The sequence below is a fragment of the Micromys minutus genome, assembly GCF_963924665.1.
Source record: "Micromys minutus genome assembly, chromosome: 6".
Classification (NCBI taxonomy): domain Eukaryota; kingdom Metazoa; phylum Chordata; class Mammalia; order Rodentia; family Muridae; genus Micromys; species Micromys minutus.
Window position 1 is genome coordinate 45,748,641 of NC_137975.1, and position 22,694 is coordinate 45,771,334.

The window sequence follows — 22,694 nt, forward strand, 5'->3', positions numbered from 1 at the left end:
TCTGGTCAAGATGGGCTCATAGAAAGGCTAGGCTAGTACAGAGCTTGCCATACAAATATGAGCACCAGAGTCAGATCCTCATAATCTAAGGAGAGGTAGAGGGAGAAAATTGACTAAACAAAATTGTTCTTTGTCTATTAAAAAGTATCCAATTCCCAGCTCCAAATACATAATAATAAACTAATTGTGATTCCCACAATAAGCTAATAGAGATAACATATTGTTTAAAGTTCATCCTTTAACAGAATAGGCACACAATATCAGGTATTTAAAAGTATGGAAAAATGAACTGGAATAATACAAGAAAACTACAGGGAAAAATTATCTACCCACAGTCAAATTTGTCCTTCCAAAAAAAAAAAAAAAAAGCATTATCCAAATTTACTAATAATGGGAATGCTCACTGAAGCAATAAGAATCTTTCTAAAGAAAGAATTCTTCAGAGTTTTGTAATAATTTTTGTAATGCAGATGCATATGTATATGTAGTGTGTGTGTGTGTGTGTGTGTGTGTGTGTGTACAAGTTGTTAGAAGTCAGTTCAGAGGACCATCTAGAGTCATTAGAAACCTTACCCACATTATAACATAGTGAAATGAACAACGCTCTAAGCAATCCATTCTGCTGCTATTTCTCATTTGAAGAATCCACATATTCCCATCAGTGAACGGAGAAGAGAAAAATTAAGCCAGAGTGTGTTTAGTTTGGACAAAAGTACATCACAATTGTTCAATAAAAGAAAGCACAGTGAGAAAACGACATAGAGATGTAACCAGTTTGTTATCATATAAATCCATCCATTCATTGAACTGGCATATTGTCTCCATGTATCTACCATTCATTCTGTATCAATGTGTCAGCCAGTGTCTTGTTGTTGGTATCCTTGAAAAAGTACTCAGACTCCTCTAAGGTGTTTTGTATACTGAGCCCCATCTTTGAACTTCTGTATCTTTACATCCCTCAATGTTACCAAAAAAAAAAAAAAAAAAAAAAAAAAAAAAAACCTGAATGATGTTAGTATGCAATTCCTCCTTGAGTGTGACCAAAATTAAATTAAGTTAGATTAAAAAATAAAATATTCTTTGACCATGCTCTAGTCATTGGTCATGCTTCTGAATATTTTGCTGGGCCCAATTATGCACTTTCACAACAACTTTAACAAAACTTGTACTGATGGTGGATCAATAGCCCATCCTCAAGATCTTACCAGGATGCTGAGCTTCTCATATGTCCCGTGCGTTTTGACCAGAATGTTCTACCTTCTCAAACAGTGGTAGTGATTCAACATATCTAGAAACTCCGTCAGATCTTTGGTAACTTTTTGGCAAGAAATGGGATTTAAATTTAAGTCTGGAGGAAAAAGTACGGTTGACCCCAAACTCCACTTATTGGCTAGAAAGCTGGATTTGCTTCTGTAAATTGACCTGAGCCTATTTTTGTACTTATAATCAAATACTTGCTTTCATATTTTCAACTCCGCAACCTCGCCAGCATCTGTTGTCATCTGAGTTTTGGATCTTGGCCAATCTGACTGGTGTGAGGTGGAATCTCAGGGTTGTTTTGATTTGCATTTCCCTGATGGCTAAGGATGTCGAGCACTTCCTCAGATATTTCTCAGCCATTCAATATTCCTCAACTGAGAACGTTTTGTTTAGCTCTGTACCCCATTTTTAATAGGGTTATTTGATTCTCTGGTGTCTAGCTTTTTGAGTTCTTTGTATACCTTAGATATTAGGCCTCTATCTGATGTGGAGTTGGTAAAAATCTTTTCCCATTATGTTGGCTGCCGTTTTGTTTTCTTGACAATGTCCTTAGCCCATCTGCCACTCGGATCAGCAGCTCCTAAAGCTTTAAAGACTGGTGAGTAGGAGATCTGGGCAGCAAGGGAGTAGAGAGATCTTTGCAGAGTGCGCACAGTAAGTGCACCCCCAGCCCTGCTTGATCCAGGGACCAGGAACAAAACTTTGGAACTTCTGTTTCCACCCTGCAGCGACCTCAGGGCGCAGAACAGGGCTCGGCCAATCTGACACCTGGACCAGTGGAGATCCAGGGACCCAGACCAGATACAAGAGAAAGGCAAGAACATATCACTGACAACAAGATGGCGAGAGGAAAGCGAAAGAGTATGTCCCAAGGAAACCAAGACAACCTGGCCATACCAGAACCCAGCTCTCCCATAACAGCAAACATTGGAATGCCAAACACTCCAGAAAAAGAAGACGCAGACCTAAAGTCATACCTCAAGATGCTGATAGAGATACTTAAACAAGAATGGAGGAAAAGCAAAAAGCTTCAGATGCTTTTAAAGAGGAGACAAGAAAAACACTCAAAGAACTCAAAGAACTAGAGGAAAACAGAATTAAAGAGATGAGGGAATTTAAAACAGAAATTGATACAATAAAGAAAACACTAAAAGAGATAACCCTAGAGGCAGAACACCAAAAAAAGAAATCAGGAGCCACAGAAGCAAGCATTTCCAATAGACTACAAGAGATGGAAGAGAGAATCTTGGTGGCAGAAGACAACATTGTAAACATAGACAAAACAGCCAGAGAAGATGCAAAAAACAAAAACATCCTAATCCAAAATGTCCAGGAAATCCAGGACACAATGAGAAGACCTAACCTAAGGATAATAGGAATAGAAGAGGGAGAATAGTATCAACTAAGAGGCACAGTAAATATCTTCAACAAAATCAAGAGGAACCCTTCTCCACTGTTGGTGGGGTTGCAAACTAATACAACCACTCTGGAAATCAGTCTGGCGATACCTCAGAAAATTGGACATAATACTACCTGAAGACCCAGCTATTCCACTTCTGGGCATATACCCCAGAGACACCTTAGTACACAACAAAGATATATGCACCACAATGTTCATAGCAGCTCTATTTATAATAGCCAGAAGCTGGAAAGAACCCAGATGTCCTTCAGAAGATGAATGGGTACAAAAATTGTGGTACATTTACACAATGGAATACTACTCAGCCACCAGAAACAATGACTTAACCAAATTCTTAAGAAAATGGCTGCATCTAGAGAATATCATTCTGAGTGAGATAACCCAGTTACAAAATAACAGACATAATATGTAGTCACTGATAGTGGAATGCTAACCCCAGAGGCTCGCACTGCCCCAGAAACAACTCACAGACTGTATGAAGTCCAAGAAATAAAGAAAACAAAACAAAACAAAACAAAAAAATCTTTATACAACAAGAAAACTTTGACTATTTCCATGTTACATTTTGTTTTACATGTATTTTATGCTCATTGTAACTATTAAGTTTTCAATGCATACTATCAAACCTTTAAAAATATCAAGTACTGACTAAAAATATATTCATACAGTTTTATGTAAAAATTATTTTAAAATCTGAAAAAAAGTACTGACAAAAATGTATTGTATAATTTTATGCAAAAAATGCTTAAAATCTGTACATTTATCTTTGTTTTGTAAAACAAAGTTGTTAAAAAAAGAAAATTTATTTTCATTTTATTATATATATATATATATATATATATATATATATATATATATATATATATATATATATATATATATGTCTGATATGCTTAGTATTTATGCAGCAGAACCCTTGACACTGGGGTGACAAGTATTTGTGAGCCACCTGATGAGGGTGCTAGGGGGTGGATTCAGAAAGGTCCCCAACTACACTTAGTCACTGTGCCATCTCTCCAGGCTGCTTTTACTGAGCAATTGCTTTTGAAACAGACTTCTTTCTTATTTCTGATACACTGTCTCATGTGGCACCATACTGTTCTTGACATCCTTATGTAAGCAGTGATGACCTTGGACTTTTGATCATCTGCTTCCTTCTGTCCAATACTGGGCTGACAGACATCTTCCCCATACCCAGTTTTCATGGTTCTAGGGCCCAAGCCCTAGAAGTTCCTGCATGCTAGGCAAACACTCTACCTACAAGCTTCATTCCCAGACTGGTGGTTAATGTTTTTATAAAAAAAAATTATTAAGACTTTCTAAAAACAAAATTCTACAAACTCATTAATCTTTTAAGGTCTCCGGTTTCCTTTAGTGAGGGTTTCTTTTTTCACCTCACAATAATTCTGGATTGGTAGGCAGGTATTTTTGTCCCTTTTTTTCAGGTTATAAAATTGAGGTACGGAGAGGTCAGATTCTGAGAAAATGAGAGTGGGAGCCAAGGTCACCTAATTTTAAACCTCAGACTTGTTGTGTTAAGTTTGAGACCATTCTCTGGGAGTTTCTAATGAGAATGTCATGATGGTTTCAGGGCAGAACAGTTCTAATATATCTGGCTGTTGGATCAAACTAGATAGCACTGAGTTAAGTAATGTGGATTTGGAAATGCACAGAGCTAAACAATATAAAATGTCGGCACAGAGGAGAAGAAATGAGTCCAGGCTGCCATTAAGGTTTAAAATCATAAATGTTTGACTCATAACTGTGTCAATTTGAATAAAGGACAAAAGTACCCAAATAACTGTAAGAGTTTTAGTGTACACTGTTTGCTTCATTGCTCATGTATGTTATTGGTTTGCTTAAATTTTTCCTTGTTTTAATCTGTTCAGTGTAAAATTAGTCTTTAGCAACCAATTTATAGAGATCATAAATGATAATTTCAGAAATGTAGCATAAACAAATGTACAATGGAGATATGGAAAATACCCAAAATTAGATTCTAGAATGCATAGGTATTACATAAATACTATAAATTATGATTTGAAAAAATAAACAAAAACGGAGTGTCTAGGAGTGTAACACACAAATTAAGTGTGAAATTTCACTTTCTTTAATATTGAAAAAAATATAGAAGTCCTAATTTATGTCTTCCTTCCTCCTCCTCTCTATAGTATTCATGTAAGCCTACAAACCATTATGGACATTATAGATGGCAGTGACTGGAAGGGAACTTGTTTTCTTTAAGTTGTATTTCCAGTAAGACACTGTCTTGCCCCTTCTCTCATTCACTGTGAGGAATCAGGAAGGTTCCAGAATGGCTTCTTCAGGAAACCTCAGTCTTCAGGCTCACATCCTTTGTTCCCTGTTTGCCCAGAACAGTATTAATAATCCACCCCTGAGTCTTTACCTAGCAACATCTAAATTTGATTTTTCCGGTTTAATTTGTTGGCAAAATGCAGACCCATGATCATGCAAATTTTATAAATTGGTGATAAGATCTAAGAAATCCACATACATTCCCTTGGGGCTTAAATTTAAATTTTGTTTCTATCTAAATTACTAAGAACCTTTTGCATTAAAATTGTCTAAGAGAAAAAAAAAAATTCCCTTGATCCTGCTTCCTATTTGCTGTTTACTCTTGTGGGTATAGTAAGCCTCTGGGTAACATATACAAGAAAAGTAGCTATGTGTGTGCTAATGTGCATTTGTATGTGTGTGTGTGTGTGTGTGTGTGTGTGTGTGTATGTGTGTATATGCATGTGTGCACATGTGTGCCTGTGTGTATCCATTTCTGTGTGCTCTTTGTGTTTGGGTTTTGTGTGTTTAACTACGTGTGCATGTGTTTGTTTGTTCATTTATGTCTATGTATATTTGTGTGCACTTGTAGCTATATGTGATAGTGCCTGAGTGTGTGTGTGTGTGTGTGTGTGTGTGTGTGTGTGAGGTATATGGTGGTAGCATATGCCACAGCATGCATGTGGAGGCCAGTGCAATTTCAATAATGTCTGAATCATAATATTATTTCGAAGATCAAAAGAGCCAATTCATTTATCTATCTAGACTGGTACAAAAAATCAGATATCAATGGCAACTTCACATACACAAGTTTGGTGTGACTGTCTCCACAACAGTCCTACATAAGTAGTGACAAAACTATGCCTCAGAATAAACCATTTGCTTGTAGAGGGGAAACTGGTAAATACTGATCAAATAAAATTAAATAATTCAAGTTCAAGCAGGTTTTAAAGTGTTGCATAAATGGAAAATAATTTAATATGAACCACTTTTTGAAAAAATGTGTAACTCATCAGACACACTGTGGATGAAATAATAAGCTAATCAAAACTGCTTTCTTCTTTTCTTTAGTGTGTTATATATAGCTGTATATGAAAATCACAGAGCTGAGAACATGGAAGAGAATCACATATTAACTGGACACATTCCTCCCTGTAGAGAAAAGAACTATTAAATGTCCAAGAACTTACCGCGGCTTGCCGATGAGTGTTGGAAAGTATCCCATGAATCTTCACTTTGTCTTTTTCCATTTGGTCAATGTTCACCCACAGATCCCGGCTGGCAGAGTCCGCTGGGCCGTATATCCGAGAAATGTAGTAATTGTGATCTGTGTCCTCCTGCGATGGTGGACAAAGGTGAGCATTAACAACAGTGAAGTTGCTGCACAGTTTATTAGAGAATTCCTTTACAACTAAAGGAGTCAGTAGTCTTCAAATTGGCAAAGTGAATTAAAATGAAAAGGATAGATGTAAAATATATCATTCTCTTTAGAAGAAATATTTAAGTATAAAAATTTTAGAAGCAAATTACTTTGTGGACAATATGGTTTTTTTTTTGTCACAGTAATAATAGAGACTTTCCTGCTAACAAGACAAAAATGCTTAACTTGGAAATATTTATTGAGGATTTGAGCTATATAATTATAGCAAGTGACAACAAAATTAATTTATTCTTTAAAAACCATCTCACTGGGGACTGTTGTTAGTTAATGGTCCTAGAAATTCAGATAATTGCTTAATTTGGATTATTAGAGTCTACTTTTATTTCAATTCTCAGTATGGGTCTCGCAATAGTACTTTTCAGAGAGATTTTATTTATGTTTCAGGCTCAATGGGGGGGGGGGAATGAATGTTTTAAAATCTTATGCCACTTACATAATACAGATCAAATACACGTATTAGCCACAACATGGAATGATACCTAGAGATCACTGCAGGATTGGGGGATGGCCCCTCCACTGTAAGCATTTGACATTCGAGTATGATGATCTGTGTTTGGGTGTCAATCAACGAAATAAAAGACACTCCACAATGTGTCATATAAAAATTTTTTTCACTTTTATTGATATGTATTTTTATATATTTTATGTGCATTTTTTGTCTATTATGTGGGCATATGCACATCAATGCTGGTATCTCTGGAGGTCAGAAGAGGACTCTTGATATCCCAGTATCTAGAATTAAAGAAAGTTGGGACATATCTGAATGGAGTGTTGGGAACCCAACTCGGGTTCTCTGGAAGAACCACTGAGCCGTCTTGCCAGCTACAAGGAGCTGTGCCTGTTCATTCAGTACTTGGGAAATAGGGAGGAAAAAGGCAAATCCGTGACACTCATTGGCCAGCCTGCCTTTAAACTTGTAAATTCTGTGTTCAGTGGGTGACTCTGATTCACATAACTAGGTGTTAAAATATAGAGAATGGCAGCCAACATCAACCGTGGCCTATGTTATACAGACACCTGTGCAGTACTCTGAAATGTGCACAGATATGTATAACTACACACAAACGATACAAATGCAATAGTGCTTATCAAGCTGAGGTGTCACAAAATAGAAGACATCTGAGGACATTCAAGTAAATATCAGAGAAAAAAAGTGTACTAAGATTATTTAGAATTTGAGTAATAGAAATTCCAAAACTGAATTTTGTCTAAACCCTTTATTATTAATGTATTACTAGGATAAGTATCAAGTCATTTGGTCTAAAGCTGAATCTAGTTTATGTCTTCACAACTCATCAGGTTCATATAGACAGAAACTAATTATTGAATGTGAAACAATGTTTAAGTCTAAGCAGTATTTAAAGGAATTTTGCATCATCCCTAAAAGAAATATTAAAGTTCAACACAGAAATGCTGAGGAAAATGAATGCTAACTAAAGATTGAGCTTTTACTTTAATAAAGTTTGTAGTTTAATAAACTTATGTAATAAAGTTCTAGCTACATTTGGGTTTCTGGTCAGGTTGCTCTGTATGCCCACATTAGGAAAATGTCTGCAAAGCAAGAAGAAGAGAGGAGACCCAAAGGATATGGGAATAATATGCCCTGAAGGTAGGAGTGTGGGCATCCTTGTGAGTTTCCTAGTCTTTCAAACATAGCTTCCTTAGAAGACTCATTAGGAGCAAAGGCATTGTGTCATGTCTCCCAGTGTCTGCTCCAGCTCCTTCGTCCCTGGACTCCTTCAGTAGAGGAAGAACAAGAAATTTGAGCATGCTGCTCTTTCTCCACACACAAAGTGCAGCAGGCATATGTGAACATAGATCCAACATAGACCATTACAAAGAATTTGGTGGTTCAGAGAACATATGTTTGCTTATTTTGCTCGCTGGAAGGTCTACATGTGAACTTTGACCCTGCTGCCATTTTGGCATCATGAGCAGACTGCTGAAAATACAGGTAATACGGAGAGAAAAGGGAAATGGAAATGTGTAACCTGCCAAACGGCACCAGATCCAAACCATAAAGAATGAAAATTTATTTAGTTTTAATGAGTATTTAAAAAGATGGTTTTGGAGAAAAAAGCTGATGAGTGTTAGTGTTACGAGCTTTTTTTTTGTTTGTTTGTTTGTTTTGTTTTGTTTATTTTTAAAGAGTTCAGAAAAACTGAATCCAGAATACAATCTTTAGCTATATTGTGTAACTCATTATTAATGCATAAAGTTTCACCAATTAAGAGTAGAGTTCACTATAAAGATAGAACTCAACACTTAAAAGAAGAACTGGTTTTCTCCTTAATTTCTGTAATTATTTAAAACAAATATTTTGTAGACATTGTAATAAACAGCATTGTAACAAGATAAGTAATTATCTACAAGATTATGCAAAAGTTTGACCTTTGAGATAAACACACTCACACAGACACACACACACACAAGTGTGTGTGTGTGTGTGTGTGTGTGTGTGTGTGTGTGTATGTATACATATATATTTGATATAATTGCTGTGGTTGGTAAAATCATGCCTTTGCCTTTCTACTAAGTCAGACTATCTTCAAAAGGATATTGTGTCTTGAATGTACTGAAGTTAAGCTAAAGACTTGCTACTGACTTACATAGCTCAAGCTTTCCAAGTTGTCATGGCAACTTTTTATTCAAAGATGAAAGCAATTTATTGTTTACCTAAGCATGTGGGCACACAAGTTGTTAGATCCCAGGGAGGTGTTTGTTTCAGACACTTAGGAAAGCCATAAAATAGATGTCTCAAAAATGTGACATTTTAGCACCAGTAAATTATTCAAACTACTTTTTGTCTTTTTTATTAGACATAATGACACTTAAAGAGTTATTGAAAGTCACTCTGGGCAACAAAGAGCATTATTTTCTGTTCTAAAGTAAAACTGTTTCCAACACAAGAGACAATAAAACAACACTCTAGTGTGATGTGCCTACTTGCCCATTCATTTAGGAAACCAACTGTTACTGAAAGAAGATGGCTCAGTGGGTGACTCTAAATGCTGTAAACTCAGGTTGTCAAAAATGCCTGCAAATGTGCAGCTGAAGAGAAACATAGGGCATCTCCCAAAAACCTCGGAGACAAGTTACCAAAGATACCGGCAACCCGCAACAGTCTATACCACCTATCCTTGGTGCCCTCTTCTGCCAGGGCTGTTGAGGTGATTAAGTATAGTATGTATGCTTAGACACAGCAATTATGCTTGAACTTCAAGTTCATTTCATTGAGAACTAAAAGAAATGGAGAACTTATTTTTTGGCTATTCATGTGCTAATAATTTTATATAACTGGATATATTAAACATACTCAAGGTTTTAAAGCATGGTCCTTTAGAACTAAACTTATGACTACCACATAAATAGTGGTCTATAATAAAGAGGATCTCTTTTTCCAGCTATAGAGAGGGGTTTTTTTGTTCTTGTAAAAATGTTTTGACAAGGCATTATTATTATTTAAACATAAAGATATCAGAAACACTAAGTGTGTAAATCAGACTTTCCAGAGAAATAAAAGCATTAATTCTCTGTGATGTAAACCAATGTGCTACTCTAAGAAAGTAAAGAGGGCAGTCCAAATACAAAGCTGAAGAAAGGACAAAGTGAGGGAGAGTGCCCAAAGATGACCCCTTAAGAAGAGTCCCCAACGATGACCTCATAAGAAATGTGACTGTATTGGTCCTCTACCCACCCTGCCTCAAGAAATCCACAGCATGAAACAGAAAGCACCACAATGTAACATGTCCAGAATGGATGCTACAGGATAAACGTTGTGGACCCTCCCTCAAAATCTAAATGTTAAAAAGTCAACCCCCAACAACCTTGAAGTTTTCCAGAGGGTATTTTCTGGATAGTCAGAAAAAGTTCGACAATGTCATCAGAGTGGAACACTGACAATATTGGGTTAATAGACATAAAGGGGAGCATGGATTTTCTCTATCTCCTTTCAGGATGCTCCATTCCACATCTCTTCTCATCCCTTACTCTCCTCATCTATTAGATTCCCTCCTTCCTCAGAACAGATTCTCAGAAAACTTGCAACAAATGTGTGTACACTCTGAAATATTCTGTTGATAATCTCACCCTTTTCATTCCCTTAACACAGGATTCCTAGAACCTATTAAGTATCTCAGGCTAAGCTTTAAACACATGACCACATTCCAAGTGCTAGCATTGTGAGAGTGAGTCCACACATTTGGATCAAGAGAAACCTAGAGCTATCCAAAACAGACAAATCTGATTATATGTAAAAACACATTGGATAAGCTAACACCTTCACAAGATTTCATGGAAACAGACTCAATAAAATCGCAGAGAACAAACTCATGGCTCAGTTTTCCCTCCCACCAATTAATAGTTTTCAGTAAAAGGCAGCATCTTTCTAATACATAAAGGATTTCTTGAACATAGTGTACCTACTAATTAATTAGTCATGGGGTTATTAAATTGCCTATCATATAGATTCCAGTGAGCAGTTAGCTATGTGCTGCCTTGACTCTGTATAGGATTGCAGAAGCTATGGCAAAGGTCTGTTGAATGAACACTGACTCAATGTCAAGAATTCTTCACAAAAGGTCAAGTGCAGCTATTATAAGTCGGTATGTAATTCCTTTCCATCATGAGTTTATAGTAATGGTATCCAAATTGTTGTGTATTGAAGGTGAGATGCCCCTTAGAGGTTCATGCTTAAATGCTTGTTCTCCTGTTGGTGGCTCTATTTGGGAAGTTTGTAGCAGCTTTACGATAGAGGCCTCAGATAAAGTAAGGAAGTCCCTAGGGACAGTCCTGTGTCCTGGCTTATTTATTGCTTCAAGTTCCACTAAGATGAGTGATGCCTTCTCCCCATGACCCTTCTCTATGAACGGAGATACCCTGACATAACATCACTGTCACAACGGATTCAAGTTCTATAAAGCCGGGACCTCAAATAAGCCTTGACTTCCTTAGTTGTTTCTGGCAGTCATTGTGATAACAAACTAATTAATGTGCTGATATGCTTAGCTCATGATTCATAGCAGTTAATTAACAGATGAACCTGAAAGCACAAAAATACTTGGTAAAACACTTTTGATTTTTTAAGGTCATCATTGGAGGCAGAAGTCTAAAACCTGAATGGTTAGAGCTGCATACATGACAGCAAAGGCCAGCAGAAATATATTAAACTCATTACTTTCCTCAAATATCACTTTCAAGTACATCTAATTTGATAAAATTACATTTACCCATATGGGAATATTTATTTTCTGTTACATGCATCTTGATCCTCTCTTATCATATGTGTTTGTATATGCATGTGTGTAGTAGATACATATATAATTAATATATGTAATTTATCTGTGTAGAATATATTAAACACACTGGTTAAGTTTTAAGTAATAGCTGTTAGATGGAATAGCTTTTCCTGATATATTACTTGACATTTTCATAATTAAAACATTATATAAGACTGAGCATTTTGTTGACATTTATACAAAACACTGGAAAATTCATGATTTCTCAAAGGAAAAAAACTTAGTCTTTGGGAAATCACTACAATATATTTTATATAACAAGGCATTTAATTTAAACATCTAATATTTTAAATAAAAATGTCAACATATTTAAATAGGCGCAAGGCTGTTTACTGTGAAAAACTAAAAGAACAATTGGAATTTTACATCATATACTTTGAAGACCTCCAAAAGAAAAGTCCTTAACACACTAAGTCAGACAAGTAACAGAATTACGATTCAAGAACTTGAATTACTTTGGGGCAAAGATGATATAAATATTTGAAATAAATATTTTTTTAAGATACTAGCTTCTTTGAGTTATATAATGTTCAATATTTTACACTAATAATAGAAAATTAATTGTAGCCTTTAAAGAAATGTAAGAAAATATCCATGTTTACCAGATAGTAAGAGTCTGAAATTTTACAATCACTACCTTAGCATCACTGTATCACATTTCTTTAGTTTTACTAAAGTACAGAACACTGTTAATGAGAAACATTTTTAAAGCAAGTATGGAAACAAATATTTAACAGTTATTCAAGGAAATTCTTAGATCTTGGTGTATTCTGTAAGTTAACAAGTGTAATATTTAGGATGGTCTCATGTTTCTGTTCAGTTATTGTCCAGTATAACCTGCTGCATTATTTCCAGGTCACATGAAAGGCTCACAGAAAGGGTCTATAAAGACAGCTACATTCTGCCATCTGTGGGCAGGGGATGACCGGTAGCTAATAGAGGAAGCATTAGGTATGCCCAAAGACTAGCAGGCTGCTCTCTGAACTCCATTTCTTTTAGGTTTGATCACCAGTAAGCTCTGGAATATTAGTGAAGTGATCATTCAGTTATTCATTCATTTCACATCGGTTTGGCTTTTCTTGTACACTGTTTGTCAAATAGCCAAGAATGTATTTGATAGGATTACACACTGGATAAAAAGAGATAAGGACCTATAGTAGGATACTAAGGTCATCCTCACCATATGGAATGGCCAAGAGCAGAACACATGGAAAGAGAAGTAGATAAAGACCACACTCCTCCTTATGCAATCTCCTGGAAGAAAGTTTTCTACAGGTACAGGTATAAGGTTTTCATGTTAGATAAGTTTCTTTATTAAAATGGTAGTTAATGATAATATTTAGCTTTCTTTTAATGTATTGCCATAGAACTAAATGAAATTAATGCATTTGAACATATTTTAAAATACATGAGTATAACATAAAGAATTCAACATTATTAAGTCCCATACTGTTTCAGAATGATAGGATGAATTATATATTACTTTTGAATAGCCTTCAATACCCATCAGCTAGTATTACATTAACATCCCCTCCAGTCATAAAAAACAGTGTCATAATATACCATCCCATATCTTGCTATAGAGCTAGAAGAACAGAAATCAACCCATTTGAGTTGCATATATCAGATCCCTGTAGCAGCTCTCATCACGTACTTCTGTTACATTTTGTTGCTGTTCCTATACAGCCATCTTTATGTCACTACAGAGTGTTACCTACTTACCTCTTTTATTTTTACGACTATTTACAGCTTAGTCTATCTTTCATTTTTTTCTTTTTCCTTATTTTTTTTTTATCTAGTACCTGCTCACTATACCCCCTCGTTGCCTCCCAGTTCTCTCCCCCTTACTTCTCATCTCTACAGGTCCATTCCTCCTCTGTTTTCTGTAGGGATGTCAACCAAATGTGTCATGACAAGTCACAATAAGACTAGGTAAATATAAAGTTTGGATGAGGCAACCCAGAAGGAAAAACTGTGTCCCAAAAACTAGGGAAAATGTCAGAGACTCCTCCTGTGCTCCTTGTTAAAGTCACACACAAACACCAAACTATACAAACTAAGATAGATGCAGAAGTAAGACTTATACTGACTCCCTGAATTACTCAGTCTCTGCAAATCCCTATGGACCCAATAAGTAGGCCATGTTCCTGTGCTGTCCTTGAACCTTCTGCATGTTACAATCCTTCTTTCCCAAGAAGCAAACTTGTGTAGATAGTCTAATATCTAACAAAATAGGCATCAAACCAAAATTAATTAAAAGAGATGAAGGACACTTCAAACTCATCAAAAAGGGGAAAAAAGCACCAAGATGAAATCTCAATTGTTACATGTATGCCTCAAGCACCAGGGCACTCATATTTGTAAAGGAAACACCACTTAAATGCTAAGCCACATGTCTAACCTCACACATTAATAATCCACATGATTTGTCCCAAGGCAAGTCTCAAATATCACAAGCAAATTGAAATAACCCCTGAATTGTATCAGAATACAATAGATTAAAGCTGCGATTTCAACAACAGAAAAAACACAAAGCCTACACACTCATAGAAATAGAATAAGTCTCAATTGAATTACTACTGGAAAAGGCAGAAATATAAACATTAAAGACTTCCTAGAATTCTGTTATTTTCCATGGTCAACACAACTGCTTTGGAACATACTTTCTTGTCACTATAGTTCTCCTCTAGCTGTTTTCAAAATGCTATATAATGGGACATTTACACAAGAGAAGTTTATTTTCTATTTATTGGATGCAATTTTGCAAATTCAAATACAATGTGGCTGCTATGTTAATGCATTTCTACAGAAATTGAAATGGAAAGTTCATGCTTGGTTCCTATGCTTATCTTTCCTCCTCCCCTCTTGCCTCTTTCTATCCCTGCTGTACCATTCCTATTCAGTGCTGTTTCCCCTTCATAGCTCATGTGACAATCTGTTGCCCCACACCAGTTCTTGGAGCATTCTTTCCTACCTCACAGACGACGTCCCAGTTTCCTGGCTTCTATCTGTGCCTATTCCATTTGGATTTGCACATTTAATATTTAGAAGCCAAGATCTGTATAGAAGAGGAAAAATGTTCTGTTTATTTTTCTTAAGTTTCCCCCAACTTAATATAATACTTTCCAGTTCTTTCTATTATCCTCTAAATGTAGTTTAATTTTTTTTCTTTGTGGCTAAAGCCTCCATGCTGATTTCCATAGTGACAACAAGGATTACACCACAAATCAGAATTTGATGTCATATTTTCTTGGAAATAGCCATTGTGACTGGGCACAGAATACCAAAATCATCTTACTTTGTATTATTTTCTGTTATGTGAGGATGTTGAACATTTGAAAATATTTATTAGCCAATTGGACTTTAATGAGAAGTGTCTATACATTTCACTTGTCCATTTAGGAGTAGGCAGTAGTGGTGTGTGTATGATTAAATTTTGGAATTCTTTGTATCTTTTAGATATTAACGCTTAAAAGTGTAGCTGGCAAAGATAATCTCCAATTCCGTGAGCCATCTGTTCCCAGTATTGAGAGCTCCTTTTGTAGTGCTGAAGCTTTTGAATTCCATACTACCCAAGTTGTCCACTATTTGAACTAATTGTAGTGCTGCTCAATTCTATCCAGAGACTTCGTACCTATATGTACAACATGAAGTACGTTACCATGCATTCCCCAAGCTGTTTTGGTAATTTTAATAAGAAGCTAAGATTTTTGAAACAATTTCAATTGAGTTTCTTTGTTCTGTTTTGTGTTTGTATACTCATAGATACTGAGCAAGTCTCCTTCTTCAGGCATACAAAGAATTTTGCCACCACTTTTTACTGGTGCTTGCATTTTATTCTAATATATGTGCTTTACTATGTATTCCCATCTATTTAAGTTTATCGCTGGGTGCTCTGTAGTGTTCTGTTTTATATACCTGCTTTGGGACAACTTCCATGTGTTCTTGTCACAGTGGTTCTGAAACACTGTTTTAGAGAACATGCCATCTCTAGTTATTTTGATCTTGAAGGACATTGGCTGCCTGGGACCTTTGTGTTACAATACTAACTTTACGGTGGACCTCCTTCTAGTTTTTATTTTTCACATCTCTTTAGACTTAGAATTCAAAAGAATTCAAAGCTTAGAATAGTTTGTCTTTCTACTAGGGTTCTCTTCCTGGTTTTACTTATTTATTTTTTATTGGATATCCTCTGTATTTACATTTCAAAGAATGTTATCTCCTTTGTTTTCCAATTCCATCCATGCTCCAGTTCCCATTGCCTCCATAAATGTGCTCCCTCTCCCAACTACCCTCTTCTACCTCAGCACCTTTGTACTCCTCTACACTTGGAAATGGAGCCTATACTGGACCAATTGCCTTTCCTCACACTGATGCCAGAGAATGTACCTGGAGCCATGGGTCTCTTTGATTGGTGTTTTAGTCCCTGAGAGCTGTGGTAGGTTTGGATAGTTGATAATTATGTTCTTCCCATTGGGGTTGCAGATCTTTCAGGTCCTTCAGTCCTTTCTCTAGCTCTTTACTTTCTCTAGCTCTTTAGTCCCTGTGTTTAGTCCAAAGGTTAGCTTCAAGTATCCTCCTGTGTATCAGTACTGCTCTGGCAGAACCTCTGAGGAGACGTCCATATCAGATTCCAGTAAGCACTCCTTGGTTCAGCAATACTGTGTGGGTTTAGTGGCTACATATGGAATATATCCCCACGTGAGGCAGTCTCTGGATGATCTTTTCTCCAATACCTGTTCTTCTATTTGTCCCTTTATTTCCTCTCATATGTGTTTTATTCTCCGTTGTAGGAAGAATTGAGTCATCCACCTTCTGGCCTTCCTTCTCTTTTAGCTTCATAATTTCTCTGATTTGTTTCTTGGGTATTCAGAGCTTTTGGGGTTAGTATCAGCTTATTAGTGAGTATATACCATGTGTGTTCTTTTGTGACTGAGTTACCTCACTCAGGATGATAGTTTCTAGTTCCATCCATTTTCTTAGGAATTTCATAAAGTCATTGTTTTTAATATCTGAGTAGTACTCCATTGTATAAATGTACCACAATTTCTGTATATATTTCTCTGTTGAAAGACATCTGTGTTCTTTTCAGCTTCTGGCTATTATAAATAAGGCTGCTCTGAACATCTTGGAATATGTGTCCTTGTTAGATGTTGGAGCTTCTTTTGAGTGTATGCCCAGGAGTGATATAGCTATGTCCTCAGGTAGAACTCTGTCCAATTTAAACATCACAATCTTGCTCACTAAATGGAGAGAAGATTTGGTGTTTCCTCCTTCTATCTTGTAAAAGCAGTCATCTTAAAGGAATAGGGTCAACGTGTCTGTGACTTCAATTAAGTATAATTATTCTCTAAATGCTTTAGAACCAAATATAGTCAAATTGGATGCTTGGGCTAGAATGAGGTTGGGGAGAAATATAATTCAATCTTTATAACATGTATGTGGGTCCTTTACGAAATTTGGATTTATAAAAGAGCCTCAGATGTGTCACCTTTGTAAAATCATGTAATTTTCTAGAGCTAATAAAAATGCCATTTAAGCGTTCTGATATAGGAGGGCCTTCCGACAAACCTGTCTGTCTTGATAAAATCATTTCATAAAGGTTGGAAGGAGTAGGAAAGGAGAGTGAAGGGAATGTCATTTGCAATTTTAAAAGGATTATGGAGAAACGTATTGAAAAGTCATCACTAAACTTATAACCCAGTTAAGTCTTGCACATCAGCAGCATCTGTGGAAAAGCTGAATGTTTCTTCCAACCGGTCAGACCTTGGCCAACCTTCTGATTCTAAGGTAATGATTACAATTCCCAAACTTTCCAGTCTGGCATTTTAAATGTCAGATATATTAATGTCCTTTGAATTGGTCTGATTTTCCCTTGTGATGTTTACACATTTAATGCCAGACAACACTGCTTCTCTTCTCCATTTTTCCAGCTATTCCCTAGAGCAGCTTTACTTCCTAAAGCTTGGCCCTTCCCTGGACCCCCAGGGTTATACAGTGTCTAACCAAGAGTGGGACTGAGTAATGAATTTTTTGTATCACGCTCCAGTTTTAGAGTCAGAACCGAATCTTTCTTTACTTTTTACTGCATGTCATTTTGCCATTAGCTTTCTGAGCCACAACTTTTCAGAGCTGTGAAATAGAAATGAGTTTAAAAATAACCAAATCGGCAGTGCTGGCTTGAGATTATTTAACATGAACATGAGAAGAAGACTGGAACCTGGAGCTCTCATGACGTGCTACCATTGTTAACTAGTGAGCGACTGAAAACTGGAGAATCTACATTAGTTTACACTAACATTTACTGAAGAACACGTTCGCAACGGTCATGTCTCAAAGCACACTGAACAGAGGAAGAGTTCCTCACGCATCTCTGCCATCCAGCACAGGGCTCTTTCTGGGTGGTTAATTATTGATTTTCTTGTTTAAAAACACAGAAAGGAGGAAATCACAAATTTACAGCAAATGATAAGTCAGTTCAGTCAAAGCTTTTGAGTCACTGATACTCCAAGCCTCTGGGTTGACATATACTGTACAGTATGTGCCTAGCAGTTTAACAATTTTGTAAATTAGGCCAACTTTTTGAAGAGAACTAACTGAAGCTAAAATGCATGAAGTAGTGTGGCATCAATTCAGGTACACGAGTGTTCCAGGACCACAATCAAGTCTTAGGTTCTTTTCATTACCACAGTATTTTTTAAATATCAGGAACATTTCACTACTTCAAAATGAATTGCACTTTTTTCCAGTGGCTTATGAGCCTATTCATTAGCTCTGTTTACCTTCCTACTAATTAATTTTGCTCTAGCCTCTACAGGTACATTGCTGCTTTGGGAAAGAAAACCCTGTAAAACAGAATGCTAAGTACATTTCTCCTCTTTGCAATTGATGGTTTTTCATCACACATGGAATAAAATCAAAGTTCTTCTCACCAATGAGGCTAGATGGCCGTCACTCCTATGCTAAGCCCTCGGCATATTATGCACCACCCAAATCTTCCTTTGTGTTCATGGAAATTTATTATTTTCCAGCATCACAGAGATGCTGCTGTTGAAGGCACTGGATACATATGGATGATGATCTCCTATTCTTCTTCTTCATTTCTTTATGTTCATTGCCTCCCATCAGGTCTTCACTTCTACCTCCCAAAGGCTGGAATGAAAGCATTTGCCACTTTTTTTCTTTAGTGTTCAATTCCCTTTAATTCTCTTGATATCCTTAAAACATATTACTGCCATACCTTTATTTTTATACTTATCTAGTACTTCCAAATCTTCAAATTCCACAACAGTATGCCCTCTTTTTTATTATAGGTGATTGAAACATTATAATGATTATGACAAATACAATTATCAACCATTCTGTTTGGTATTCTTAGTCTTTCCGTGCTCTAAATCTTCTTGACCGCATTTATCTGTCTGTTCTGGGGGGTCACTTATATCTCTCCTATTTGGTGAGATAAGAGTGAGCACCATTACTAGGGTTTTTGTCACTATGAATTAGGTTGATCCCAGTGAGTCACTGGGATGGATTCAGTATGACCACATTCATGTCCCCAATGATGCTAACTTGGCACAACATTGCTCTACAGCCAGACAGGCCATAGGTTGAGGTTAGTGCATTTCTGGTGGTTTTGGTCTCTTGTCTAGATCTTTGTCTACATTGGTGCTCTCAAAAGTACAAAGTTACAGAATGACCCTAGAGACTAGAATAATAATTTATAGCATCTTGAGGCATGGCGTGAAAGGCCTGCATTATTTATTTGACATCACATTATACCAACCTGACACTTTCCATGGACGGGACAATAGATTTGACATAGGAGGGGCTTCAAGAATTTGTGGTTATTTTGGCACATTATTCACTGCCCTGTTCATGAGCAGTTTGGAGAGTTGTAAATATAAAACCACTCAGCCCCCTGGCTGAGGCTGAATTTTTAAGTTGAAGCAAGGATATTCTCTTAATATGCAGAGTAAAATCAATAGGTTTTAAATAATCTCTTTTCTTTGCCACAGAGGTTCTTTTAGCGTTATAAATCTTCATACAAATTTCTCAATCAATGTTAAAAACACAAGGTCCAAAAATCACATCAGAGAAAGTAAAACCTTTTCAGTAACTCAGTTAAATGCAGGAAGCTAATACAGAGGTTAAATAAAAGCAAACAGAACTGGGGAGTTAGACAATGGACTGAAGGAGCTGAAGGGGTTTGCAACACATAGGAAGAACAACAGTACCAACAAATCAGACCCCTCACAGCTCTCAGGAACTAAACGACAAGCCACACAGTACACATGGAGGGACCCATGGCTCCAGGCACAACAGAAGAATGAATACAGAAATTGTGGTACATTTACACAATGGAGTATTCAGGTACTAGAAACAATGATTTCATGAAATTCCTACAGAAATGGATGGAACAAGAGACTATCGTCCTGGGTGAGGTAACCTATTTACAAAAGAACATACATGGTATGCACTCACTGATAAGCGGATACTAACCCCAGAAAGCTCTGAATACCCAAGAAACAAATCAGAGAACTTACAAAGCTCCAAGAGAAGGAAGGCTAGAAGGTGGATACCTCAGTCCTTCTTAGAAGGGAGAACAAAACACACATGGGAAGAAATACAATATTAAACAGAGGAACAGGGATTGAGGAAAAGATTATTCAGAGGCTGCCTCACTGAGAGATCCACCCCATATGCAGCCACCAAACCCAAGTAGTATTTCTGATGCCAAAAAGTACTTACTGACAGGAACCAGATAGAGATGCCTCCTCAGGGGCTCTGCCCGAGTCACAGCTGAGCAGGTTTGCAGCTAACCATTGGACTGAACACAGGTACCCAAATGAAGGTACTAAAAAAAGGACTGAAGGAGCTGAAAGGGGTTGCAACTTCATGGGAAGAACTACATTATCAACCTACCAAACCCTTCAAAACTTCCATAAACTAAAACACCAACCACTGAGCACACATTGAGAGGCCTATGTTTCAGTTGCACATGTAGCTGAAGATAGCCATGACTGCCAGCAATGTGAGAAGAGGCCTTTGGTCTAGGGGGAGGGCCCATTTTCCCAAAGTAGGGGAATGCTAAGGCAGTGGGGTGGAGAGGGTGATTAGGAAGGAGTACATCTTCCTGAAGTCAAGTGAAGGAGAAGGGGGTGTATGGGAGGGGGGCAGGGAGAATATTTCAAATGGAAATACAGAGAATATCCAATAAAAATGGAAAAAATAGTAAAATAAAAAACAACTAATATCAATGATACAACTAGTAATCCAGACCCAGTGAAACAAATATGATATATACTCACTTGTAGGTGGATATTAGCTGTTAAGTAAAATATAATCATTGTGCATTTCACTGACACAGAGTAAGTAATAAAGAAGGCTCAAGGAGGAACTTATGCATCTCCCTAGGATGAGGAATCAGAGAAAAGTGAGGGAAAGCCTGAGGAACCTGTGTGGGGGATGCTAGGGCACTGAGGTAGGGGTGTGGGGGATGGGGGAGTGGAAGCACCTTCATAAAAGCAAGAGGGGCAGAGGGAGATAAACTGGGAAGGAAGATAACATTTGAAATGTAAATATATAGAATAACCAATAAAATAACACAATGAAGCTTAAAAAAATAGATAAAAAGAGAGTAAGGGAATAAGAAGCAAAACCACAATCTATTGGTCGTTTTGTTTTTAAATTACCAGTGCTAGATTCAAATGAATATTTTTATAATATTATGCTTGCTGACTGTGCAGAAAGTTTTGCAAGTCTATAAAGCTGACATTTACATCTTGCAATAAAATTACAGAAGAGCTGGAAGAGAATTTTTCATTTCAGTGCAGCCCAAGAGGCTTGTTTTGCTTTCTGACTCTGCCTGGCAAAGCCACATAAAGGAAATGTCAATGTCCATTGCTTCTCGCTGTCTTAACTACTAGTGGAAAGAACTACTAGTGAAAAATGCATGCAGGTAAATATTTGAATTAAGGATGTCTATCTCAGGGAGATTTGTGAAGACCTTTGCACTTACAAGCTTTTCCTTGGGTTGTCATTCATTTAAATTAACAAGTATTCTTGATGTGCTGAATGTGTATGTGGGAGGTCTCTATTCAGATACCATAAAAATATGCTTATGATATAAAGTCTTTGCTTTCCCAAATCCACTGAGAATATACAATAACATATGCTCTCAAATATTTCTTATTCTAATCAGCATAAGCAATACTGTATTGGCAAACTATGTTGTGTAAGCCAAGTAGAAGGTAGTCTTATTTTCATTTTAGTGATTAGATGAACAAGATTCTAGGGGACTATGAAATGCATTCTTTGTCTTAGAGACTGAATTGGAATTTGACATAGTCATTATTAGCATTGTTCTGAATATAGGTGAATATACAGAGACAAATGGGATGATCTGGGAGCTAAATAGAACATTGGGGGCACAGAGGGCAGCCGGGTGATATGGGCATGGTTAGCTGTGTGGAAATTTCAGTACAATGACCTGAATGTCATTCCAGAAAGTCTGAGAATGATCTAGAGCAAGAACAAGAGGGTGAGAAAGGGAGGTTTGGGGGTTGTGTGAGGGAGAGGAAAACACTTACCATTTGGAAAATAATCTGGAAAAGAGGATAAATTACCAAAAAAAAAAAAAAAATCAAACATTGGTTTGGAAGCTATTTCAATAGGTAAAGAATAGAATCAAAAATAGCTCAAGCTAAGTTTTCAAGAAAGGAAAGGGAGCCATTGTGAGAAATGCTGTGAAGAATTTCAAAGATTACACCACTTGAAAGGAGAGAAACATTCAAAACTAAGCCTGAAGTATCTTTCTTTAGTCTATAAACTAGGACAATCCAGAAAGCTCTGAATAACTAATGCCAGTGAACATATTGAAGGAGGACATATCTCTATATCATACTAAATGCTAGAAAACAATTCTAAGGAAATTAATATCATTGTTGCCAAAACCCAGTTCATATACTAGACATATGAAAAG

General features: G+C 36.7%; 1 protein-coding gene across 1 annotated transcript in view; it reads right to left on the reverse strand.

Moving 5' to 3' along the window:
* PLXDC2 (plexin domain containing 2) overlaps positions 1–22,694 on the reverse strand; it is a 351,096-nt gene that overhangs the window by 166,350 nt on the left and 162,052 nt on the right. Inside the window, exon 3 of the mRNA XM_080917571.1 lies at positions 6,166–6,312. Coding sequence (XP_080773697.1) covers positions 6,166–6,312 — 147 coding nt within the window. The remainder of the gene's footprint in view (positions 1–6,165; positions 6,313–22,694) is intronic.